At 42.3% G+C, this 27,498-nt stretch overlaps 1 protein-coding gene across 2 annotated transcripts in view; it reads right to left on the bottom strand.

The window, feature by feature from the left end:
- The window catches only part of nhsl2 (NHS-like 2), a 189,317-nt gene that overhangs the window by 57,519 nt on the left and 104,300 nt on the right, over nt 1-27,498 (bottom strand). For both annotated transcript variants that reach the window (XM_079579864.1, XM_079579865.1), the window contains exon 2: nt 7,900-8,133. In XM_079579864.1, coding sequence (XP_079435990.1) covers nt 7,900-8,133 — 234 coding nt within the window. The remainder of the gene's footprint in view (nt 1-7,899; nt 8,134-27,498) is intronic.

Genomic DNA, 27,498 nt, shown 5'->3' with positions numbered 1-27,498 from the left:
ACACGACAGGGGAAAAGATTGTTATTTTTTTTTCAATGTTGAGATGCTGTGAATGCTAGTTTTGCTGGTTACTTCAGAATTTGCACTGCCGACATTTTCTCTTTATTTGTTATTATTTGCATTCATTGTAAGATACCTTTATTTACTATATAATTGATTGTACATTTCCTGTCTTTTTTTTGCACATCCTGAGTGTTTCTTGTGAGCTGATTTAACAAGTGAATTTCTCCATTGTGAGATCAATAAAGGATTATCTTATCTTATCTTTCTCAAAATGAGGTTTCCTTTACACTCTTGCGACAACATCTTTAGCAGCTCCAACACACTTCAAACTTTCCAGTCTTGGGCTTAACAATATTGAAGACTTTTCAGGAAACTTTTAATATCTTCCTGCCTGGTTTATTAACCTCTTAACCCCCACCTTAACTGAGCAGATTTTTTCCAGTTCAGACAGAGTAACGCCTCATTTAAAAGACCTACAAAACTCATATAATCTGATCTTTTACCTTGCATTTTTGTTGCGTTGTAGTCACTTTTTTGACATTTCTTTTCATTGCTTTGTCACTTTGTTACCACTTTTCTATTCCTCTTTTGTGGTGTTTTTTTTGTTGCTTTTTTGTCACATTTATGTCACATTTTCATGGCTTTACTGTTTTTTTTTTGTCTTTTTTTATGTGTCTTGGTCTCATTTTTGTCGCTATTAGGTCGCTATTTTTTATTTTTCTCAGTGTTTAAGCTGCTCAAGATGATAGCATGCTACCGGTTAGCAACTGTCAATCAATTGTCAGTGGCTTCAACACGATAAAAACATGTGTGGCTCACATCTATGAGGAAATACTACAGTAACAGCTCAGCTCTGACCTCTGTCACATGTTGTATCCAAGGTTTGGAGTTTGGTTCAGGGCTTTCTCTTGGGGAGGTCAGAGCTGAGCTGCTGAAGCTAAATGCTAACCGGTAGCATGCTAACTTCTTGAGCAGCTTAAACACTGACACTGGTTTCTTCACATAAACGTGCGTCTCTGGGGCCATGTTTTTACCTTATCATCTTGAGCAATGATTAGGAGTATAGTCTTCATTTTTCATCCTGAGTAGAGATATAGTAACATTTCGTAGTACTGCATAATTCTACTTCAGTATTCAAAATAGCCGCCAAAACAACAAAAGTCAAGGCATGTATTCGCCTGAAAACAGTATTGAGATTCGAATTGAGTTTGTAAAGTCACGCTGTAGCCGTCTTCCTTGAACCACTCGTGCATTTGTCAGAGGTCCCGCCCTGGCCTTGTAGCGCTTTGATTTCCCCCCGCGCTCCCTGACATCTCTGCCCCTCAGACATGCTCCGATCGCAGGCTCGACATCTGTGACAGCCCCTTAAGGTCCAATCTTGGTTTACGGCCATTTTGACAACACACAGCAGCCTAACAACGGAGAGGCAACGGCTACAAAAACATAAGAAATATATAAATAAGAAATACGCCAGTTAGCTACGACGCCACATTGCTACAAATCTCCCACAGTGGGGTTAGTTACAGCGTGGAAAAACAGCGCGTATGACAGCGAGATTCATAAATATGGAGGGAGCTGAAGGGAGAGAGAGAAAGGATATGAATATTTTACCGCGGCGAGAGGCCGGTGGGAGCGCGCGGCGTGGACGACCAGAGCACAGAGCTGCCGGGTTCAGTGTTATATAACTGCAGAAACAGACGGACAGGTCGAAAACCCGCGCGGACGGACACCGGGGTCGGAACTGTAAACCATTTATACTCCAGTGGCTCTCAAAGAGTAGGAGAGAGCTGTTTATTCGAGGAAAAGACAATATTACAGTAGTCTGAGATGTAGTAGTAGAAGATATTGCATGAAATCAGCAAAAGCAGTAGCCGTAGTGGTAGTAGTGTAATACAAGTACTATTAATGGTAATTCGTCTTAATTTATACAGTGTTTTTCCACCTTCATTCTCCAGCTCGAAGCGCTTTTTCATCAAGGAACTATTCACCACTCACACTCTCATTCATACACCGGTGTTACACATACGCTGGGAGCAAAGTGGGTGGAGTGTCTTGCCTGAGGACACAAAGGCAGTTACACTCGCCGTAACACTGTTTCAGTCAAGGATGCATCCCACACATGGATTGGCCACCACAGAGTCCAGATGATGATGCTTAAAATAAACAAATGTACTCACACCCACACTGCCATAAAGGAGCTTCTTTTGGAGACAGGCTCAGGAATCGATTACACCGATAAATAATACACGTAGGAGACCTGAATTTGATGTTTTAAATGGTCTTAGCTCAATAAGTCAACATTGCTTGAGGTGGCCCCCAAGGATCAGTGTTAGGGTCACAATTGTTTCCGGTTTAACATTACAAATCCAGTTATTTATCTAGGAGAAGAAGGGGACGCTGAGGCAACAAACCTGAACCCCATTGAGAATCTTTGGGATGTGCTGGAGAAGGCTTTGCGCAGCGGTCACACTCTCCCATCATCAATACAAGAGCTTGGTGCGAAATCAATGCAACGCTGGATCTTTTGACATTGCAGAAGCTTATTGAAACAAGAGAATGTGTGTTGTAATCAAAGCTAAAGGCGATCAAATTAAATATTAGAGCATGTGAAGTGGAACATTACAATATTCTAAACCAAATTGGACACAACTGGTAACTTTTTTGGGGGGGAATGGTGTAAAATCTCAGCTAAATGTGTTTTATAACATATTTTTTTCTGTTTTTGATGAGCATATGCAATAAAACTAGTCATGCAATGTCATTATTTTCAAGCAATTTAGATTTAATGCCAGTTGTAATCAAATTTAACAATATATTTAATGCATTGCGGAAACCTCACCAATCATTTGACAATATCAGCTCTACCATCTGTCCCTCTGTCAATGTCACAAACAAAAACACCCACATTTAGTTTGTCCAGTGCTTTGATATTTCCTCTTGACTGGTTATACCATGTTGGAAAGCTGCAACATTACATCTTCTCCTCGTCTTGTACAGTCTGCACTTGAATGTACACAGTGTACGCAGGGAGGAAATAGACAAATCACCAAGGCAGCGCGGTTATTATAACACCAGGCGACACGGAGACGAATGGCCATAAGGACGCTAGCTGTTGTCCACCCACCACTCGTTCATCCATCTTGTTTTTAGCCAAACACAGGATGCCAGCGCGTCCCAGACAATAAGTGCAAACGGGAGCTCGTATGGCGCTTCGAGACGAGACAATGAGAGGCTTAAGTCAAAACACAAATTAAATGTTGAGGTAGTAAATTGTGTTAAGAAGTAGTTAGGAAAGGTTCTTTATCTCTATCTTACACTTTGTTGGTTAAATAATGCTCAATTGATCTAAAACAGCTGAAACAGAACATACGGTTGTTTCACTTCTTGGCTATTAAGCATTGTCTCCGTAATCCCCTCTTCTTGCTCCCCTTTGCTGTGTAGCTGCTTCAATAAAGAGAGGGCTTTAGGACTTTGCGATAAATTAACCTCTTACCTTTTCTCCAGTTCGACATTACCCAAATGTAAAAGCTTCTTAACTGGAACTTACAGCCTATAGGCCAAAGTAACGCCTCATTTGAAAGCTAAGACCTAAAACAACTGATGTAAATGGATCTTTTTCCTCGCACCGGTGCCGTGTTCTTTTTCATCACATTTTTTGCCACTTTTCCCATCGCTTTTCATGTCACTTTTTGTTGCTTTTGTAGCATTTTTGTCTTTTTGTTGTCTCTTTTTCAGCACATTTTCATCCCTTTTTCAGCACATTTTTGTATTTTTTTGGTCACATTTATGTCACTTTATCGTCACATTTTTCTTATCCTTATTTTCTTGCTATTTTCTTTGCTATTTTGATTCTTTTTCCAAGAAACTTTTAGATTTGAGTTGTGCCAAACTGGAGAAACTGTGCTCAGTTCAGGTGGGTGTTAAGGGGTTATTAATTAATCCTAGCATTTTAGGAGAAGCTTTTCGGAAAACAAGAGGAGGTTTTTGGGAGCAATGCTAAAAAAATAGCCAATAGAGAAGATTCAAAGGTGATTCAAAGATGCGTGAGTGGGTTGAAACACAACTACTGGTGTGTTTTTGATGAAAGAACAATATTGCCCCCCTTTATGTCAATCTAGAGGCTACAACAATGCCTTATCACCACCAAGTATGGAGTGAAGTATGGAGCTTTTTTTAATTGGCAGAAGAGTGAAATCCATTTTAGCCCCCTGTGGCCACTTTAAAGTAGGTATGTTGTTGATCTTGTAACTTATCTTATTATGTATTTCACTGTACTACAGTACGCCCACACTCAAACAATCTAAAGATGTCTTCCTGATGCCTCCCGTCACTCCTTCCAATTTGCATGTTAGCTTAAGCGCACCGATGTTTACAAGTTTAAAATCTTTGCCATGTACCCAAGGCTGTTCAGTGTTTATTTACTTAACCAACACTAAAACTAGACAGGTTTTTTGAACGGAACATTTTGTCTTTTTACTCCTTTCCTATTTGTAGACAAGTCCCAGAAGCCATTCAAGTGTGTTCTTGGCGACGTATCAAATGAATTAATCTGATGCTTAAAATAAACTCAGACAAATGTACTCAAACCAGCACTGCCAAAAAGGAGCTGCTTTTGGAGACAGGCTCAGAAATCAAGTCGACGCCGCAATAAACACAACAAGGAGGCAAGAATTTGAAGGTCTTAGCTCCGTAAGTTGAAATAGCTTGAGGTGTCCCCCAAGGATCAGTGTTGAGGCTGCAATTATTTATGACGAAAAAATAAAGGTCAACATTTTCAGCAACAGAATCTAAATTATACTGAGCTAGGTGTGAACTTAAGGTTTACTTTGTTGATATATTTGTTAGTTAGAGGAGTTTTTGGATATCTCTTCCTCATGATATCAGCCTGCAGTGAGATGAGTGTTTCGAGTTCCTGAAAAGGACGTACTGAATGACCTGGTTTACTTTAACTGTTTGCAGAAAATGCTCGTAATCCATGTCAAAACAACCTGATCTTTACTCCCTGCTTACAAAACAATGGCTAAAAATACCCTAATATCTGTTGACTCATGTAACATTATTGCTCCAGGTTGTTGTCTTTACTCCTTTCAAGTGTGTTCTTGGCGACGTATCAAATGAATTAATCTGATGCTTAAAATAAACTCAGACAAATGCACTCAAACCAGCACTGCCAAAAAGAAGCTGCTTTTGGAGACAGGTTCAGAAATCAAGTCTACACCGCAATAAACACAACAAGGAGGCAAGAATTTGAAGGTCTTTGCTCTGTAAGTTGAAATAGCTTGAGGCAGCCCCCAAGGATCAGTGTTGGGGCCGCAATTATTTATGACGAAAAAATAAAGGTCAACATTTTCAGCAACATAATCTAAATTATACTGAGCCAGGTTTGAATTTGAGGTTTAAGAGGGGATTTTGGATCTCTCTTCCTCATGATATCAGCCTGCAGTGAGATAAGTGTTTCAAGTTCCTGAAAAGGACGTACTGAATGACCTGGTTTACTTAAACTGTTTGCAGAAAATGCTTGTAATCCATGCCAAAACAACCTGATCTTTACTCCCTGCTTGGAAAATAATGGCTGAAAACACCCTAATATCTGTTGACTTGTATAACATTATTGCTCAAGGTTGTTGCCGTATCTTTATGCCAGTGTCCATTCAGCTAAAACAGTGCGATAGTTTAATGGATGAGCGGACAAAGGGGTCAGGCACGGAGTGAAGGAGACGGCGACACCTGCAGAGCTCAAACCAACTCCCTATGGACCTGATTTACACAAAACAAAACAGTCGCCCTATAATTGAATAAAACAGGGCGCCTGACACCGCAATGTAAGCACGCCTTTGGACAACCCTGCGCTAATGTCGGGAATTAACTTTCACAAGATGTTAAGGTTTGCAAATATTGTGACATGTGTTTAATGTGTTCATCTCCAACTGCAACTTCTGCTTCAGCGATAGCACCTTTAATGAGATCGTTTATTCTATGTATTGGAAGCATTAAAAATACCACCTCCGCCATATGAGGAAAATGCGCTAATTCCTCTCGAAGCACGACCACCCAGCTCGCCCACCTCACATGTCACATCTAAGTAGTAACATCACATGACACGTTCGCTAATCTCTGGTGGGAAAATCCATTAACCTGCCCAGCTCCACGGATGAAAATGATCCCCCAAGATGTCAGGCTAAATCTGGCATAAAAGAGCTCATTTCATAAAGTCTCCTCTTTTGTCACGTGTGAGCAGGATTTTGGAAACTTTTCGGTCTTCTTTGGAGCATTTAACTTTTTGAAGCAGGTCTAGTTTTTGGATAGGGGATGATATATTAAGAGTTGAAATCTCCAAAATCTAGTCAGTGCGCTTTAACTCGAGGCCTTAATTAGGATTTAGGATTAAGGAAAAAGGAGATAGTCCCTTTTCCTCTTTCAAGCTGCTTTTTTTGCAGTAGCATGTGAGTGTTAGGCTTCCTGATGAGTTAATTGTCTTGATTTGAACACGCTTAACTCAGATCTGGGGGCAATTTTCTGAAAAATGTTCCCCCCAAAGAACTATTAACACTACCTTTAAATATACACGACTGAAGATCTGACGTTTGCTTTGTAAATTTGATACTGCAAAAGTAATTGCCCGTGAAGTACAGACGCAAGTGCTTTTGACTTGAAGTGATGGAGCATTTGGGGGAAAACTGGAATTTTATGAACAGCTAAACTAATATATGAATCACCTGTTTGTTTAGGTCTGAACTTCAAAGTTAGCAGGGGTTTTTTTACATGATAAGACCTCATTTTATTGCTTACAGAGGACATCATATTATAGCCTTTGTGACTGGCTTTGCGTTTCCATTTCAATATCAATTGATCGCCCACGAACACGACCCAAATCATAATCCAGCTTTCCATCGTCACATGAAACAGTTTGCAGTGATGGACTTGTCACACGCCTCCCAAAGGGTCAAACAGCTGGAAAACATCTCTCTATGAAGCCCATGCATTTGCCGAGCTTACACGCCTGATCCGTGTCATCTGCGTATTCGACATGCCCGCTGCAATAACATCTCCGCGGTGCCGTCCGCATGCTAACTCCGAATGACGGCGCCCGACACACACCCAGATCATGCAGTGCGCGGCATGTAAACAGTCTCCCTCCTCTCCCTCGCTCTCTCTCACTGCTCTGCCTCTCAGCTCAGCTCCCGCTCGCGCCGATTCAGCCGTGCACCACCCACCGACGACCAAAACATCACCGAAAAACAGGGATAAGACGGGGACAAAAACGGGGTCTAGAGCCGGACTGAAGGAGGGGAAACAATGACTGAAACAGGGCTGGTTAAGACGCTGGACCAAAGGCGGTACCAAGACTAAACCAGTGTCTAATCCAGGACTAAAGCGGGATTTAAACAGGACTAAGACTGGACTAAATGAGAGGAGTAAAACCAGGACTAAAGACTAGGACTAAATAAAAAACAGGGCAAAAACCAGGACTATAATAGGGCTGAACAAGACACTAAATCAAAGACAACACCAAGGACTAAAGCGGGATTTAACCGTGACTAAGACTGGACTAAATGAGGAGTAAAAAAGGTAAAGACTAGGAGTAAAGCTGGACAAAAACAAAGCGATAACGAGGACCTTATAGGGCTGCTCAAGGCGCTGAACCAAAGGCAGAACCAGGACTAAATCACGACTAAACCAGGACTAAAAAAGGGGCTCTTCTATTTCCATTGATGCATCCGTTCCCTCCAAAACCAAAGCCTTATTATCTGTCAACCTTGAGTGTGCCGATGCATCTTCTTACTGCAAAACATTTCACTTTCAAATCTAAACCCATCTGCGTTCAAGATCATGCTCTTCATTCAAAAACAGAAAAATCACATTCTTCGATAAAGATGTCCCCCTCCTCGTCCTTACCTTGTAGCAGGCTTTGCAGGTTTAGCTGCGCTTGCTGGTGTAGCTCCTCCACGCACTCCGGCCTGTTCCACGAGCCGAAGACGTTCACGCTCTGTTGCCATGGAGACCTGAAGTGCGCGCCGCGGTTAGCGTTGGCGCCGCCGCCGCCTCCTCCTCCGTTGCCGTGGACAGAGTCTCCGTGATGGTGGTGGTGGTGATGGTGGTGGTGGCTTTCTGAATCTAGACCGCTCGTGGCTACGGGAGAGGGAGAGAGAGAGAGGGAGGGAGAGGAGGGAGAGAAGAAGGGAGGGAGGGGGAGATGCAAAGAAGGTTAGAGACATGGAAAGTAGCACTTACACTGAAAAAATGACCATCTTTAATTAGATAAATGACTTAAAACTGCTTGTACAAGGCGAGGCGCTGCAGGTGAATATGGAATCTCTTTACATTCTCAGATATCAATCCTAAACTTTTGCTGTAGATTACTGGCATTAATATGAGAAAAAAATAGGTTTTCAGTGATTTTATGCTTTCATATAAAAATTGTGTATTGTGAACAGAATCTGCAAATGATGTTACGTTTTAAAACAGTGGGGAACATGACGTCTTATCTTACATAAATGGCTTGAAATGTGGTTGAATTAAGACAATTAATGCTGATTTTGAGTCGGTGCAGATCAGATTGTCAATGGAACAAACATAACTTGGTCTCAACCTCTATATTGCTTTTCCACCTAAGGCACTCAAAGAGCTTTACAGCAAGGATCCACTCACCCATTCACTCTCTCATTCATCCACCAGTGTACACAGATACTGGAGGCAAGGTGGGCGAAGTGTCTTGCCCAAGAACACAACAACAGTGTGCACCTTCAGAAGGGGGGATTAGGTAAGACACTTAAAATAAGAGTCAGAGGCAAGATAGTCATTCTTGTTCCATTAGCAACATCCATCCATCCATTTTCTTCCACTGTTCCGTTGCTGGGTCGTGGCGTCCCATTGCACCAGCCCCTTATGGCTCCTCCTGCAGGTGGTGGGTCCACAGAAGGACGGCCTCATGGTTCTAACCGGGCCTGTTGGTCTCTCATAAGGGGCATCTGAACCACACTGACCCGTCACCTATAGGACCTGTTTGCCATGGGAGACCCTACCAGGACCCAGGATCATTCAGGTGCTCAAACCCTTCCCCCACGTTAAGGTGGCGGTCCCAGGAGGAGTCCACTGGCAATGATAAAGTCAAAACGAGCACAAATTCTGATCGTTCAACACTTTTAAGTCACTTTTATCTCATATAAGACAGCAGTTTTTCCAGTGAAATGAAAGAATGATCCAAAATTGTTCTCAAACACGTGTGTCTACTTTCTCACTTGGAACAACAAAGTACAAGTTCAGAAAATAGAGTTCGGAGATGTGACGTCATATCACTAAGCATTATGGGATCAGCAGCATCTTAAAAGTTAAAATACTGGAGTTATAGTTCACATTAAAACCACAGTGAGTTTATTTACCAGCAGTAACTCAGCAGATAACGGAGTCGTTCCACAGCTTTTTTCTCCACCAATGTTAGTCAATGGAAATGTATGCTAACAGCAGCAAAGATGGCCGATCTCCATGGTAACTGTGACTGTAACTTGAACTCTATAGGCTTCAACAAAATGTACAATTGTGCAAAATCTCTAAGAGCAGCTTCTACTCTGCACATATGCTTGGTTTATGAATTCATCTCTTGTTTTAAGAAGTTGCAGAGCATATCATTTAACACCAGTGATTGAAAGTCACATGTCATGTTACTTTGTGTCACGGAAGGCTTCTCGTAAACTTCTCACTCTATAGTTTCCGTCGGTGTGTGTCTTTCCGTCCAGTTACCGCACGCCGCTAAGAAGAAGTGGCGCAAAAATCGATAGCCACAATTCATTCACTCCCATAACCGCACGGACGGGGGTTTTTTACTTTCAATAAAGCCCTTTCCGAAAGCCACCTATTGCCAAAAAAAGGAGGGCTTATCCTATTACGGTAATTTGTTTGGAGATGAGCGGCCACAAGGAGGAGAAAGCAGCGACGTATCGAGGGAAAGGGGGGAGCCGTGATTTATTAGATATAAAACGATTGGCTACGGCAGAACAGCGCCAATAAAACCGCGTTGGGAAATGAACACAAGGAGGCTCGGAGAGACAGGAGGAGAGGAGATCAAAGTGGCGAGGTTCGAGAGAGAGGGAGAGAAAAGTCCCATGCAAATATATGATAAAGCGTCTGAATTTGCATAGCTGATGCAGGGAGACGCGGATTACATAACGCTGTGTTGTCAGGGAGAATATGGGCAGAGGAGGAGGCGGGAGGAGGGAGAGAGAGGGGGGGGGGACGCATGGGAGGGGGAAAAAAAGGAAACACTGTGTTTAATTAGGAACTAGGAAAGATCAGAGAGAGGAAGGAGGAGACGGAGTGGGACAGTGGTGTGACGTGGGAGCCGAGACCTAAATGCCAGTGTTATGTATGTGTGCGGTAGATTCATGGCAGAAAGCTTTGGAGAGGAATAAAAGGCATCGAGTAAAGTGTAAGATGAAATGCTGAAGATACTAACAACAACAACAATACTGAGGCCGTGACCCCGAAAATCCCTCAACCAACAACGCATCTGCAAAATGTAATACACTGTGTTCCAAATTATTATGCAAATTGTATTTTTGTGTCAAAAAGGTAAAAAAAAATAAAAAAATAATGAAACTCATGGATGGTATCGTGTCTCGGGGCTCTATGAATCACTGACATTAATCTCAGAGACCTGGGATGATTAGTTGTCAGGTTAAGCCCAGTTAAGGGAAAAACTACTGAAAAAGGGTGTTCCACTTTATTATGCAGATCATCATTTTCAAGCAATATGGGAAAGAAAAAGGGTCTCTCTGCTGATGAAAAGCTTGAAATAGTTGAATGCCTTGGTCTAGGTATGAAAACCTTCAATATTTCATGAAAGATTAAGCGTAATCATCATACAGATAAGAGATTTGTGGATGATTCAGACACACTCAGGTTTATGCAGATAAAGGCACAATATGAACGGTTTCTGCCAGACAAACACATCAGATTAAGAGAACAGATGCTACAAAGCAGCATACAGGTATTTGAAGCTGCTGGTGCCTCTGGAGTCTCCCGAACATCAAGGTGTAGGACCCATCCAGAGGCTGCAGTTGTGCATAAACCTTCTATCCGGGCCTCCCCTAAACTGTTCATTGAATGCTGATGAACAGAAACGGCTGCAACGGGCTCAGAAATACATGAGGACTCATTTTCAAAGAATCTTGTTCACTGATGAGTGCTGTGTAACCCTGGATGGTCAAATCAATGGAGTAGTGGATAGTTGGTGAATGGCCACAATGTCCCAACAAGGCTGTGACGTCAGTAAAGAGGGGGCGGAGTCATGTTTTGGGCCAGAATCATGGTGAGAGAGCTGGTCGGCCCCTTTACGCCCTTTTAGGCTCCCTGAAGGTGTGAAAATGACCTTTGAAAATTATGTGGAGTTTCTGACTGACCACTGTCTTCTATGCTACAAAATGAAGAGCCGTGCTTTCCCGAACAAAATCCTCTTCATGCCTGACAACGCACCATGTCCTGCTGTAAAGAAAACCTCTGCATCACTGGGTGCTATGGGCATAAAAGGAGAGAAACTCATGATGTGGACCCCATCCTTTCTTGACCTCAACCCTGTTGAGAACCTTTGGAGCCTCAACAAAAAAACACTTCTATGAGGGTGAGAGGCAGTTTTCATCCAAAGGGCAGCTCTGGGAGGCTATTCTGACATCCTGCAAACAAATCCAAGCAGAAACTGTCCAAAAACTCACAAGTTTAATGGATTTAAGAATTTTGAAGCTGCTATCACACAAGGGCTCCTATGGTCAAATATAACTTGACCTGTTAATATTTTTTTGATTGAAATAGCTTTTGATTTCAGTAAATATGACCTCCTAATGCTACACATTCAACAAATGACCATTTTCAGTTAATTACAAGCTTTAAAATGTATTGAAACGATGAGTTGCATAATAATTTGGAACAGTGGATTTTGAGGTTTTTACTATATTTATTTTTGAAAAAAATACCGTTATCACTAGGAAATTTTTTCCACCACATTTAATTGATCCTCTACCAGCTAAAGACTTGAAAATTATGCTGACTCTCATTTGAGTTGACAATTTAGAAAATCTTAGAAAAATGTCATTTGCATAATAATTTGGAACGCAGTGTAAGCATTTATAATAGTTTAAGCTGCAAAACATTAGTCAGTGTGGATACTATGTTTTGATATTTGGCTTAATTTGACTTAAAATATGCCGTCATCAGTCAAAGTAAAACAAATTGAATGTCAGAAATGTTTAAAAAAAAGTATTGTCTCAAATTCATCTTGTGACGCCCACTTCAGCGTCCCGCGACCCCCACTTTGAGAACCGAACCACTGGTCTAAATGACTTTCCAGGTTGCTTATAAAAATTGTGAAAGGGTCAGGTGCCAAAATCGATCCTTGTGGAACTCCCATGATGTTCATAAAGTCAGAACACACATAGTTTCTGAACCACTTAATGACGGTGCAATGCTTTTCTTTTTAATCTGAACATGTAGCTACTAACCAGAGGAGCTGCGCAACTAAGCTGCAAATCATAGATATAATATAATAAACATGAGCGGGTCCCATTCAGCCCCATTCATTGCAAAGGTTACCAAATCCTGTGTGAACCTTAATGGCCGCCCTGTCTCCTCCTACGCAGTCTGTTCCTTAAAAGGGCAAAAAGGCGGGAAGCCCTGCACTCACGGGGTGGGCGGAGCCTCCACAGAGCTCCAGAGCTTGATTGACAGGCTCTGGAGCCAATCAATGCACTGAAAATGCTTCCAAATTTCGGGCTGATAAAACAAAAACTAGCGTGGTTAAAAATATTTCACCCACCCCAGCGTGGTTACATGGGTCATAGCGATTTCAAACGACCCAAGAACGGCTCTCTTTGGAGCCGTTCTTGGGTCGTTTGAAGTCCTATTAGAATCAATGCTTCCAAGTGTCTCTTGGAGTCGCCCCTGGCCACTAGGGGGTGGTATTACAGCAATGTCAGCTCCAAACCATGAGGACCATGAGGACCATGGAGAACCGTGTTCCTCGCCCATTGGTACAAATACAGCATCGCAAAGAAAACACACTCCTTTAAACCAAGTTACTGGTTTACTCCCTTAACGTATAAACTTCTACTTAAAAAATAATAATAGCCTAACTTTTACAATAAGGTGTTTAGTTATTGCTCCGAGTCACAAAGTCTCCAGAGATTTAAATGGGAAATTGTAACTTCAAACACTATTTTCTCAAAACAGCTCCTACAGACACAGAATGTTCCAGCCTGGCACATCTTTCATATATCTAAAGGCAAAAGTAGATGTTTACTTTTCAAAAAGACATAAACAAGATCCCCTCTGAAAACCCCTGCATCTAATGTCAACAAAGTAAATTCACACATTTAAAAGATTACATCAAATGAAAGTATTGAGGTCAGTAAATGGTATTAATTTGCATTGTCGTTGCGCGTCATGTCCATCAAAGCTCCATTTTGAAACCCGTCCCGTGTTTGTTTGTCTCAGTGAGAGCAAAAACAAAGTGTGGTGTGATTTGCGCAAACAGCGTTGAGCCTCGACACGGAGCAAGTGTCATTTTGAATCAGAGCTGACGACTCCGTGATCGAACGTGACACAGCGGCAGCAGAGTCCAGCGGAGAGTTTGAGCTCCTCCGTTTAATCCCGATATTCTCCACAAATACAGAAACTCCATAAGTCAACAAGGTTCAGGCTGACAAAGGCGCTGTGGTCTGTGGAGATGGTGCGGCCTCTTTGTGGGATGTTTTAAGTCGCTCTGAAGCACATTTTGCTCCTCCGCGATCTCTCGACTCTCGGCCTCTTTGTTCGCGCTGAAAGGGATGCATTTGTCAGATGGCTCACGGCAGACGCAGAGTACAGGGAGAGATGCATAAAAGCAAAGAGAAACTGGAAAAACAAGCTCAGGAAAAGTTCAGTCTCTACTCACTCAGTCCTCGAAGTCCAACGACAGACCTGATCTAAATTACAATATACGTAGTAGAGAATTTAGTGGATGGATGGATGGATGGATGGATGGATGGATGGATGGATGGATGGATGGATGGTGGTTTCAGACATGAGAAGCAAATCATGGCACAAGCTGGAGATAAACAACTTGCTCACACCTGAAAGATAAGCACACATGGAGAGGCCATTTTGGATTTGGCCTTCGTGTTTGCCGTATGAATGAGAGTGTGAATGGGTGAGTGGTTCCTTGATGTAAAGTACTTTTAGTGGCTAATGTTGGTGCAAAAGCGCTATATAAATTGAGACCATATAGGGATTTGTCTATAAGATAAATTCATGTATGTGTTTTGTTGAATCTCGTGACTGTTTGGGTGTGTTGGGCGGGGCCTACAGGGTGGAGCCAGGTGAGCGACGGGAAGGGGAGCTGTGACTGTTGACCTGTATTTTGTGGATATCTGTGGACACAAGGCGGATGAATATGTGGAACTTGTTAAGCTTAGAATTCATCTTGAACTGCTCCTGCCTTCACCAAACCAGAAGTAGTTTCGGCCAAATAGATACTAATTAAAGGAACCGGCCACCATTTTTATATACTGAGATATGTTCTTGCCTGAGGTTAGTCGAGTTGATGCGTACCTGCCATTTAGCCTTTCCCAATGTATTCCTATAGCTCCAAACGGTGTGAAGTTAGAAGCTACCACGCACTCCCACGGGCACGAACAAAGACCAGACAGTTACCCATCAACTCGTCTAAGCTCAGGTAAGAACATATCTCAGTATGGAAAAACGGTGGCCTGTTCCTTCAACTATTGCTACTGCCATAGAATTAAAAAGGACAAGCGGCGTACGATCATAACGTATACGGACAGTTAGTATGTTGGGGAGGCATTTCAGAGTCTGTTAGCATTAGCTCGCTCAATGTATTCTCCCTATAGCCTTTAGCACTAGCCACCAAACATCACAAATTATGAACGATCCAGATGTTTTCAGCTGTTGTCAACCCATCGACCGCATTTAGGTCAAAGTCTAGTTAGAAATCATTAATGAATGTACAGCCCTTTTGAGATTTCTATCTAAATTGGCGTATAAAAGTGTCCCCTGAGCTAAAAGCTAGCTCAAATTCAATGAAGTTTCTGCCATTTATTGGTCAGATCGGGAATCTGTGGATCATGAACATTTAACTCCCCTGAAAACAAACATATTAAACCACTACCATATTGTAAGTCTGGACATTCTTTGCTTTACTAACTATCATTTCTGCCACTACAGCACATGCAGTTATTTTCCATTTGGAGGCTCTTATTCTCTGTCTGTGGTAGCGAAATTACCCAAATATTGATTGTCACCTAAATCCCAAGCCTTCTGAGCGCAAAATCAATATATAGAAACACTTAACGCCGTCTCTAAACCTCAAACAATAGCTTAGCGCGTTCCCTACAAAAGCTGTGATTGATTTAGCAGCACAGTGGCGGATCCGGCGGGGTTAGCATGTGCGAAAGTCCTTGTTAAACTGACAGGGACTCGGCTCTGGCGGAGCGGAGAGCTGTGGGAATCACGATCCGCGTCACGCTCCCAGCAGAGGCAGCAGGAACAGCCCGGAGATGGTTAAAAACGCTCTGCCTCTGATCTAAATATAAAGCCTCTCTCTCTCTCTCTCCCGAGGCCCATTTAAGTGTTTAACTACAGCAAAGAGAAACAAAAATATACATCAGGCGGGACATGAGCAGCTTAAGAGGCGGAATTCAATCAACTTGGATCAGGAGCAAAGTAATAAGAAAGTCATTTAAGTCATGCTGCACACTTGCTGGTTTAAGTCACCCTCACAGTGTGGAGTTTATATATGCTCCAAACCGCCCAAAACATGCACAATAGGCTAAATCCTTATAAATCTGGACAGGAACTACCAAGAAAATGCCACGAAAAGCAACTTATTTGTCATTTTTTTACCCCAAAGATGAAAAGCAACTGCTTGTCAACAAATGCATGCCTCTTTCTCTTTCCTTGCTGCGACGTGAAGACAATTTGAGTGCTGAAAGGGTTCAAATATACAGGGGATATACTGGGTTACTGTCATGCAGAGGAATCAAGCATTTGCACTCGAAAGAGGGAGACACTTCATGAACAGGTAAGATCATTGTTGAAGGGGCTAGATGCAAGTTTGACATTTTATACTCACTACTGCCACCTCAGGTCATACGTGTAACTGCACCTTCTATATTAAGCTCGTGCATGACGGCACTTCAGACCCGAATTAACACCTTTTTAATTGACAGTGCAGGATTTTAGAGGCAGTTGTGGTGAACAGGTCTGGGCTCATTCTACACATTAGGACATGGCTGGAAAATGTAGGGGGAGGAAAATACTTCATTTTAACATTTTTAAACTCCGTTTAGTCCCTTTAAGCATCTTAAGTTAGCTACTAGCTTTTGGTTTAGCGTAGTGTTATTAGTTGCCAGGGGTATGTTTGTTAAGTGTGACATCACGCATAATAATGAGCTACCTCAGGGTCCAAACTGTTGAGAGTTCCATAGATAAACACAGCAAAAAACGCAAATTCATCTGAATCTCCTGCTGAAATAACAACAGATAAAAGGGCAAAAACTGTTTTACACCTAATTCAAACAATACAGCTCACCATTTCTCCAGGTAAAATTAAGATATTTTTAGATTTAAGTTGATAATTTATGCCAGAAAAGCATCACTAAAGACAATCAAGAGTAAATGTAATATTTCTTCGTGATCAGATGTTTAAAAAGAGTCTCGTAGTCGGCTCTACAAGAGGTTAAAATCAGCTGAATCCCATCATAGTGAAAAGGACTAAAGCTCCATTGGACCCGGAAGTACAGCGATGACATCATCACTTAACAAACATATTGAATAAAAATGCATAATATTGAAGAAAAGATGCCAGGCTTAGTTGCATCAGGTGGGTTTCCTAAAACAAAGCATTACAATATATCGATCTTGTGTTATATCGCGATATTTTGCGGAACGATACGATACTGATATTATTTGTTGTGGCGATATTAATACTTTTAATGACGTCATGCAAAAATTCTTGAAGAAAAGACGCCAGGTTTAGCTATAGTTCTGGTGGTTTCCTAAAACAAAGCACTAGCGTTCAATGTATACAAAATTATGGGTGTGACAATATATCGATCTAGTGTTATATCGCGATATTTTGCGGAACGATGCACGATACTGAAATTTGTTGTGCCAGTATCGATACTTTTAATGATGCCAGGCATATGAATTCACAGTCAGAACAGGCCAAGAATGGTGAAGAATACAGTCAGAACAGTAGAGGGCAGCAATGGACTGGAACAATTCACAACAAATGTAAATAATAAAAATTAATAACAAATTTTATCGATTATTGTAGTATCGGCGTATCGTGAGGTTATCATGAGCCATGTATCGAATTACAAAACACCAAAAAGGTTGTGGTAAAGCCTCATTTCGCTAAACAAAACAATTACATGCAAGGCCGTGGGAACCCAGGGTGCTGAGGGCGCTGCAGCACCCCCTGTTGGATGGTTTGTGTATCACATCTGCATAAATAACTTTGTTGCTGCTTTATAAATGTTTTACAAATGCTTTGGTGTTTAGCCTCATTATTCTGAGCGCGACAGTTTTATTTACTCCCTCCCAGCCCCGGTGACGAGCGCTTCTCTGTCGGCTTTGCCTTTATCTTTGCCAGAGCATCTCTCAGTCCAGACTCCTCTCCCCGAGTCTGCGGCACATGAAAGAGGCGCGGAGACGACCTGTCACCTCAAAGGAGACGAGACTCAAAGTACGGAAGCCCTCGAGTGCCAAAATGGAGAGGAGATATGTGAGAGGGGAGAGCGGGTGAACTGCATGTTAAACCGCAGTCTGAAGGGGAGATCGTATCAAAACTCCAGTGTTAAACCACATTAGGATTGTTTAAGGCGAGACACGACGGGGGAAAGTATTGATTTTTCACGCAGTGGTCGAACATCCAATATCCCCTCGTTGTTTACGAATATGTCAATAAAAGAAAACCATACATAGACTTAGTACTTAAAGTAGGAGTACGTGGGGTGGAGAAACACACATGACCAATGGTGGTGTTATGTACAACAGACTTTTCCTCCAACCAGACTCCGCAGCGAGGGTGAGGGGTTGTGGGGGAGTGGGGGTGAACATGTGCTTTTGTTTTGGTTGTGTTAACGCAATTACTATAAGAGCTTATAATGCTTAAAGACAGGAGATGCAAGTTGGTCATTCATTATACTCACTACTGCCACCTCAGGTCTTACACGTAACTGCAGCTTCTATATTAAGCTCGTGCATGACGGCACTTCAGATCCAAAGTAACACCTTTTTTAGTGACAGTGCAGGATTTTAGAGGCAGTTGTGGTGAACAGGTCTGGGCTCATTCTACACATTAGGACATGGCTGGAACATGTAGGGGGAGAAAAATACATAGTTTTAACATTTTTAAACTCCGTATAGTCTCTTTAACCTCTTAACTCCCGCCTGAACCGAGAGGATCTTTTTCCTCACGTCATCAGATTTTTTTTCCATCATTTTTTTGTTGGGTATTCAACTCATTTCTGTAACTTTTTTGTCATTTTTTTGTCAATTTTTTATTAGATTTTTGTCATTTTTTTGTCACATTTTTGTAATTTTTTTTGTTATTTTTTCTTCCATTTTTTGTCAATTTCTTGTGATATTTTTGTGACATTTTTGCCACTTTTTCATCAATTTTTCGTCACTTTTTTGTCAATGTTTTCTCACTTTTTTGTCACATTTCCATCATTGTTTTCGTCTCAGTTTTGTTGCTATTTTCACAGCTTTTTTCCAGAAGCTTTTGGACTGGGGTGAAGCCAAACTGGAGAAAATGTGCTCGGTTCAGGTGGGAGTTAAGGGGTTAAGAAAGAACACAAGGCAGAGCGATGTAAACGAGGAAATTAATGTGTTATTGTCATCAGAGACCGCTCTCAGTGCTGCTTGTAATAAACCACGCCTCTCTCTGTTTATAAGACACGCCCTCTCGTGAGAGCTGCTGGCACATAACGCAACAGCTGCAACACTCAGAAGATAACCATAGCGACTGAAGCTTGTGCTGTCCTTGCGCTAGGAACAAGATTGGCCCAATATGTATTGAAACGAGTCAGAAACATCTCAGAACAAGTGATATAATCCAGATCAAACGCCCAACTAACTCTTAATATCGCTTAATAATCTCAAAATAATTACAATTTAAATCATTATGCTCAATTTGAGACATTTGTTTACCTTAATAAAACCTTTCCGTAGTCCCTGTGGGGGTAATACAAGTGTTAATGGGATGATTGGGGGGTCTTTCATCTCCCCCTGGTGTCTCTGGCCAGAAAACCACAATTGCAAATTTCCTGCCTCCGGGTCGGAGTCACCAATACACCCTAATAGAATCACGAAGAAGAAGCTAAGGCTACCAGGCTAACGGGAAAAGCTAACTGCGGGCTAGCACCATTTAAACAGTATTTACAGCCAGGTTTGAGTGAAAAAAGCGTAGTATTTACTCTCACGGACAATTAATGAGTAAAAAACGTAACATGCTACGACACCTGCAGTTGCGCTTATGGCCTCTAGGGGCATGAGTTACTTAGTTCTGCTTTAAAGTAATCTACTGTAGATATGCATTTCTGGAGGGTTTTCCAACAAATTTCCAACAGATTTTGGCCATTATGTGCAATAAAATGTCTTGCATTCAATTTGAAACTCCTGCACTGTTTCCCTAAACCTTAAACTCTTCACATATTCATTTTATTATAGATAAACCAATTAAAAAACGCACGGTCCGCTGGTCTCATCTCCCAAAAAACGTCCCGATTCTGCCGCTGTGCAATCCTGTGCTTGCATTCTCATTGAACTCTTAATACATACTTATTTTTAGCTCTTTGTATGCACTTATTTTTTACCTGCGGAGCCGTTTGTTTTGGCGGATACTTCCCGTCTTTAGGGACACGTCGGTTTCCTTTGAGCTCATATTAATCCTTGATTAAGAGCAGCAGCAGCGGCGGCGGCGGCGAAGGAAGAGGCACAGGCACTATATTTCACTTCACTGACGCGGTTACGTAACGGCCACGAAGATGAAGAAGATGAAGAAGAGTTTGAATCGACTTGTTTAGATTTGGCGGATACATAAATACATCCTCTACATTTCACGGATTGGAGAGAATGTTTTGAAGAAGAAGGAGATTGAGAGGACGAGCAGTGGATTGACTGGTCTTTGAGGGAAAAGGTAAATGTCAGATAAAGACCACTCCGCTGTGAGGCATGTGATGTGAGCCGCTGGATCAGACGAAACGGGGACAAAGGGATAGATATGCCCGAGATATGAGCAAAAATGCCAAGTGTATTTTTAGACGGCGGTGTGTATGTGCTTAGAGGGTCTGGTTAGCGCCAAAACCCAGCAGAACTCGGGATTGTCTGTCAGTGTAAGGTTTCTCACAACGAGGGAAAACACGGTGATATTGAAACTTTGCCACCTAATATTTACAGTGTGTCCAAACCTTTGTTATCCGGGGCCTCTCATATCGATGTGTGTGCAGTGTGGAGGGGCAAGATCGATGGTCAGTGCAGCGTTACATTCACACGGGTGCATTTAAGAGAAAGTCTAAACTGAGCCCAGAATGACCACATACACTTCTTTCTCTTTAGATTTGAAGTACAGTGCTATGGAGACTTTTGAGGACTTTTTCTATTAGAAGGATATACAACCACATTTTGTATTCACTTGTATTATTCTGAAATGCATCACCTTTCGATATGGGGTAGGCACTTATATAAGCTTTCAGCCGACTCATTTTGAGTTGTCATAACTCTCAGTAATAATTTGATTATGTAAATTAAGAATGTAAATTGCTCCAATAAACTACTACTACTAGTACTACTACTAAAGCGGTAATCTCCAGTTTAGAATGAATAGTTTATTTACAGTAGAGGTTTGAGGTTTATAGAGGTTTGAATTGTATGGAATAGTAAAAAGCACTCTCTCTAGGTTTCATGTTGCCAAATTGCACCAAAGAAAATTGCTTGTTTGTGGACCTGTTCACTGACAATGGCAACAAAAGTTAAGTTAAGTTATACTTTAGAAATCTCTGTAGTGAAATTTGTCCTCTGCATTTGAGCTGCCCGCATGGGGACCAGCCCATAACACAACAGCTCCATGATGTGGAGCCAGGCTGGTGGTCAGAGACACCTGGCTGGAGGATGAACCTATTGCACATGTTTTTACTACTAACCTACGCAGACACAGGGAGAACATGCAAACTCCACACAGAAAGGCCCCGTCCAGGAGGGAATCAAACCCGGGACCTTCGAGCTGTGAAGCACAAGCGCTAACCGCTGTGCCACCGTGTTGTAAAACCTATTCTGACTCTGTGTGCCAATTCAACAAGAGGTCTGGGCCACATTTGGCCCCCCGGCCGCACTTTGGGTACCCATGCTCTAATATTTGGTTGTAGCGCCTTTAGCTTTGATTATTTATTTATTTATTTATTTATTGGTTGATTTGGCACATTTGTCTCGTGCATGTAAATACGCCACACCAGATTATAGGCTTGCACTAATTTCCATCTGTCGTCCCTCATGCGCTCTCTCAAACACACTCTCATTCATTCTGGCCTATTGTACATGTTTTAGTGGTAGTGGAAACCGGAGGAAACCTACTCAGACATGGGGAGAACATGCAAACTCCACACAGAAAGGCCCCGTCCAGGAGGGAATGGAACCCGGGACCTTCGAGCTGTGAGGCCTGAGTGCTAACCGCTGCACTATAAATGTGGTTTTGTCTCAATAAGCTTCTGCCATGTCAGAAGATCTAGTGTTACGTTCATTTCACCAACATCTTGTACTGATGATGGGAGACTGTGACCACTGTGGAAAGCCTTCTCCAGCACATCCCAAAGATCCTCAGTGGGGTTTAGATCTGGACTCTGTGGTGACTAATCCCTCTCGTTGCTCCCTGAACCACTCTTTCATAATGTCAGTCTGTTGAAACCTGGCATTGTCATCTTGAAATATATCAGAGAAGAAGAAGAACCCTCTGATGGAATAACCTGGTCTTTCAGGATGTTCAGCTGATCTCATTCTTTGGGCTCATTGTTGTTGAATCTTAAACGACTCCTCAGTGTCTCTGTTTTGACAGGCGCATAATCTCCTCAGTAAAATGCCTTGTTTAGTCTCTCACATAAAGCTTTGAGCCATTTGAATCCGTCATAGACTCACGGTGAAAATGCTTTTACTCCAACATTTATTTATAGAGCAACACGAACGAGACCCCGAGTAACATCACTATATACTTTACGCTGCGTTCTTATAGGAAAACAGCCCGAAACCCATCAGAGTCTGTATCTTTCATGTTACCCAAAACAAACTCATAAAAAACACAACAGCTTTTGTGTTTCCTGACGTCTATATGGGCTTTCAGGAGTTACTTTCCTCCAGGGCTGATGACTAATTCATGCCCCACAGAGCGTCGGATTTAGACCCAGCCTCTGCTTCAAACAGAGACGCCGATGTACAGGAGATGTTTGAGAGGAAAATCGCAACTGAAGCAAAATCGACACGACAACGGCGGCGATTATTTACGTAATAACAGACAGAGAACGAGCCTGTTGTCTTGGGTTTGAAATCGACACTCTATTATAAACAGAGGTGCTCAGTAATTATGCAAATGTGTTTAAGTTTAGTACTTTTTAAGGATCTGTTCTTTACGTGAGTAGTATTTTGTTGCACTCTCTGCTCCACTACATTTCTATAAAGGCTCCAAAGGAACTGCAGGGAAACTTTGTACCATTTACAGACTTTTTCCACAGCAGATTGGTTTGTAATTAGTTAATTTACTCATTTACATTTCCTTGAGTAAAGAGAAGTTATATCAGAATTGAACAGATGCCATTTTTATTCATCTTTTTATTTTTCATTCAATATTATTTCTAATTTTTATTGCACTGTCCATCATAGACAGAACAGCTCATGTCCAAAAGCTCCTCAATGCTTGTGCTTTATGCGTTTATCTATTTTTACTTTAATAAACCCTTTCCGTAGTCCCTCTGGGGGTAATACAAGAGTTAATGGGATGTTGTAAGATGCTACTTATTACTGCAGATAAATGGTCTCTTTTTGTCTTTATTACAGCTCTGTGTAGATTTTCTCATGTGTTTATAGTAACTTATAGTAGCAACAGCATTTTCATTGTTTTGCTGCAGCTCATTTTTGCTTTTTAGTCTTTTTACACTTTTTAGTCGCTGGGTGAGTTTTACAGATGAATAAGCCCCTGGGCATAAAACGGCGTAAGAATCCGCAGAACTGTTAGCCGCCAGTTAGCAACATTAGCAACATTAGCTTGTATCTTGTAAAAGGTGGTTAAATCCAGCACAGACTCTGGTTTAGGGAGTGTTGTCTGTAATAAAGTCAGCTCTATGTGGAATATTGTATTTCCACTAAAGAATTCTCCAGTTTGTTGTTATTTTCTCTCCTCAGTGGAGCTGCGTCCTTTAGGAGCGCCGGCCACATGTCAAGTGGTATCGGTTTCTGGTATTGGGACCTCATGAATGAGTATGAGATATCGGCCGATACTGGTATTGGTGCATCCCTAGTCACTTTTGTTGACCAGTACTAACTTTTAAGCAAGTAATGTTTAGTTTAGTTTATTGGTTTATTTGGTAGGGACAGTGCATGTTCATGATACCGGGTTGTAGCCTTGGGCCATCCGTCGTCTCAAACACACTCTTATTCATCCTGGCCTATTGTACATGTTTTTAGTGGTAGGGGAAACCGGAGTACCCGGAGGAAACCTACGCAGACACGGGTAGAACATGTAAACTCCACACAGAAAGGCCCCGTCCAGGTGGGAATCGAACCCGGACCTTCTAGCTGTGAAGCACGAGCACTACCATGCCGCCAAGAAATCAAGTCGAAAACATTAGTGGTGTGGAATGACTTTTGTTGAAATTGTTCACGAACATTTTCGCAGAGCATTGTATAAGCCGCAAGCTTCGAAGGGTGGGAAAAAGTAGATTGCAAATACAAGCGGCCGAAATGAGTTTCCTTCGCAGGGTGGCTGGGCGCTTCGAGATCGGGTGAGGAGCTCAGTTACCCGGGAGGAGCTCGGAGTAGAGTCGCTGCTCCTTCACAGTGAAAGGAGCAGCTGAGGTGGCTCGGGCATCTGATACCAGGAGGTATCTCCGGATACCTCCTGGTCGGTGTTCCAGGCATGTCCTAGTGGGACAAGGCCTCGTGGAAGACCCAGGACACTGGTGGGACTATGTCTCCGAGCTGGCCTGGTGTCGCCTCAGGGTCAGAACAGCTGGGGGAGGTGTGTGTGGATCGTGAAGTCTGGGCATCTCTGCTGAGACTGCTGCCCCCGCGACCCGGCCCCGGATAAAGCGGAAGAAAATGGATGGATGGAAAATGGAAAAAGTAGCGGCCTATAGTCCGGAAATTAAGATGAATATTCTCAACTCAAATCATTTAAACTCATGCTTGACATTAACTTTTTGTAGTGTAGTTACTTCTTCACATTTGCTTGGGCTTTACATTGTTTATTTGTTTCACTGTTGGTGCAGCTCCTGATGTGATATTGCGCTAAACAAAACAACTTGATCTGACTTGATCCGGTCGCAGACAGAGCCAACCGACCGCGGTCATAAACTACAGTTACAACAATGTTTTTTATGTTTCGTTAATGTGTACACTTGCGGTTAATTAGTGTTGACAAAAGCCCAGACAACCCTCCCACACCACGGGCTCCATCCGTCAGTGGTGCGGACTTAAACGAGTCAGCGGGGACTGTGCGAGATGGATGAACTCAGAAAACTCTCTTAATCGTCGGTCTTCTTTCAAATATCAATGTTCCTGCATCTGAAACGTCACATCCCAAACTCAAATCTCACATAAATCTATTTTCCACAAATCGTTTCCGTTCCACGCGGCCTCGCCTTTGCAACTCTGTGGGACAAAATTTACGAGTTGGAGTTAGCCCGAAGCTCAGCAGCCCCGGTTTAATGCCCCTGTTAAATAAAGCCACGGGAGAAAAAACAAAGTGTTGATACAAGCGCTGCAGTGAAATGGGATTTACGGTCCGGGCAGCGGTCGAGCTAAACGCCGGCGGCTCCAAAGGGGGTCGTTAGCGATCGGGCCGAAGGCTGTAGGAGCAGCAGTTATTTTGGAGGAAGTACAAGGGGAGATGGAGATGGTCCGGCCTCAAAGCAAATGACTCAAACCTGCAGAGGAAGAGAGGAAAGTGGTCCAAACTCAATCCTTACTTTCCTCCATTCTTCACACGATGGATGAGTTGGCATGAAGCAACACTGTCACTGTGGTGTAACCTAGCAACCTGATAGCAACGATTGATGAAAAGGCTTCAAAGTTAAGGTGGATTCACTGGATTGGCCGATGCCGATATTTATGGTAGATTTTACAAAATGTCTCGTCTGTAATCCTGCGTTTGAAGCTTTTTACCGTAAAATATGTCGGTGTCAAACAGTGACAGCAGAGGGCATTTTATTAGTAGGTACTTTGTTTGAAAGACAAAAATCAGCAGATTCCAAAACAAAAAAGCAACAAGTCTCTATCTCTTAAGGTTCTGAAAATGTAAGCAAAAAACTGCAACATAAACACGATCCGAGGTGTAAAAACTTGGGACAGAGGTCTCTTTCACTGGCTACGTTTACATGAAGACCTGATCTGATAATAATCGGATATCTGGAGTTCTCAGATTATTGAAGAAACATGTAAACAGCATAATCTGATACACATTCTCTGATAAAGACATGATCTGATTTCTTTGTGTGATTATTGGGTGATCTGATTACTCCAGTTATCTGATATTTCTAGCCATGAAAACACTGTCAGTTCCGGAGGTATCGGCCTTTTATCAGCATGATATCGACCGATAGCCGATACTGAGTAATACCCACATTGCCCAGTCGACCTCTATACTGTGAACTGAATCTTGATAGCATAACATAAATTGCAAATATAATTCAAGTCAATGACAGAGCAGCCTTTTCTGTACCACTTCCTTCTTCTCCAAATCTTTGACTATCTCCTGCAGCAGCGTGACCTCGTCCCCTTCCCTTTTTCTACACCATTTTCAACTCACGAACCTCCTACAAAACAGTCGCCTTGGCCTTCAAGAGTTCAGCCTTGGCTTGTTTGTCTGAGGCCTTTTCCTGCACGCTCCAGTCCCTCAATTTTCTCCATCAAGGCTTGTTTGTCGGGTTTCTCGGACACCTGGACTGTGCTCTCCATCTTCTCTTGGATCTGTTCCTGCATGTGATCCGTCTTCTGGGCCGTCTCTGCTTTCTGCTCGGCCAACAAGCCTATGTGTTTTTGGTTGTTTCACTGATTTCTTTAACTGTCTCAGGAGTCCAGGAGTTCTGCTTCTCAAGCCCCCACTCCTCGACTCCCTGGTCTGCATCTTCAAGCACCTTCTTCAAAGTTTCTTCCTTTAGGGTGTCTACCTCTTTAACCATCGACTGAATTCACGCACTCTTTTGTGAAGGAAGCTTTGTCCTCTTCAGACTGTTTGAGCCTCTCTGCCATATTTTACAGGTCCATTGTGATTTCCTTTCCATGCTCAGTTTGTCTGCGCTACAACAGCTGAAAGTCCAGAAATGAGAACAGATTTATATCATAGGAAACAAAAGAATGTCAATGGTAAGATCAATCTCTGAAAGTGTGTGATACAGAATCCCTTTAGCTCTGGGAAACATCTCTGTGGAAGTGAAGCAGCCTTTGCCTCGTGATATTGAGTGGCTGAGTGCTGCCCCCTACAGGACAAATGTTGTACGAGCATAAAAACTGCAACACTGCACGTTAGAACACATGCGCTGGTCTATTATTGCAGACTAAAAATAATCTTCTTCTATACGATGTAATAAATGGAAGCAATTAAGCAGGATGATGGATTTTTGTCTTTCTCATTTGTGGTGAAATAAGAAGTGCCGTAGAAAGAGGAGATTACATGGGGGACTTTTTTTTGCTTTGTTTATTTATTCAAGCAGCAGTGCTTTGTTCATTTTGGGGACATAATCATTTAGTTTCAGTCTTTGTCTTTTGGCGAAACGGTGTGAATTCTCAGTTACCGAGTTAGTCAACCGGACTTGGTTCTTTCACAAAAGAGCTTCTGCCACATATATCTGTATTTGAGCCTATTTGAGTCTTGAATATCTTACACTATCTTTAAATCCAGTGTTGCCTAGTCTGACCGTAATATTCCTTTGACTAAAACTATTGAACACAGTTGCTCTGATGAAGTAATCTGTAAAAAATAGTCAGACATTTTGTTTTATAGGACGATGCGGAGGGCGAATGGGGGAAGAAATAAAGTCTTTGAACACGGCGGCTCCGCAAAGTGAGGTGGCAGTGATTAGACCGGGCTGTAATTTACGGCGGCACAAGCTGCAATTCCATCAAGTCTTTTTCTCCTTTCTACTCGGTTTATCCCTCGCTTCCGTGGCCCCTCCATCACCTCCAGCTCCTCCCTCTTCAACCCCCGACAAAATCAACTTTTTTTTGGAGCCTTTAACCAGCAGTTGA

The sequence above is a fragment of the Gobius niger genome (genome assembly GCF_951799975.1).
Source record: "Gobius niger genome assembly, chromosome: 21".
NCBI lineage: Eukaryota > Metazoa > Chordata > Actinopteri > Gobiiformes > Gobiidae > Gobius > Gobius niger.
The sequence above is the reverse complement of the archived record's forward strand: the minus strand, read 5'-3'. Positions and strand labels throughout refer to the sequence as shown.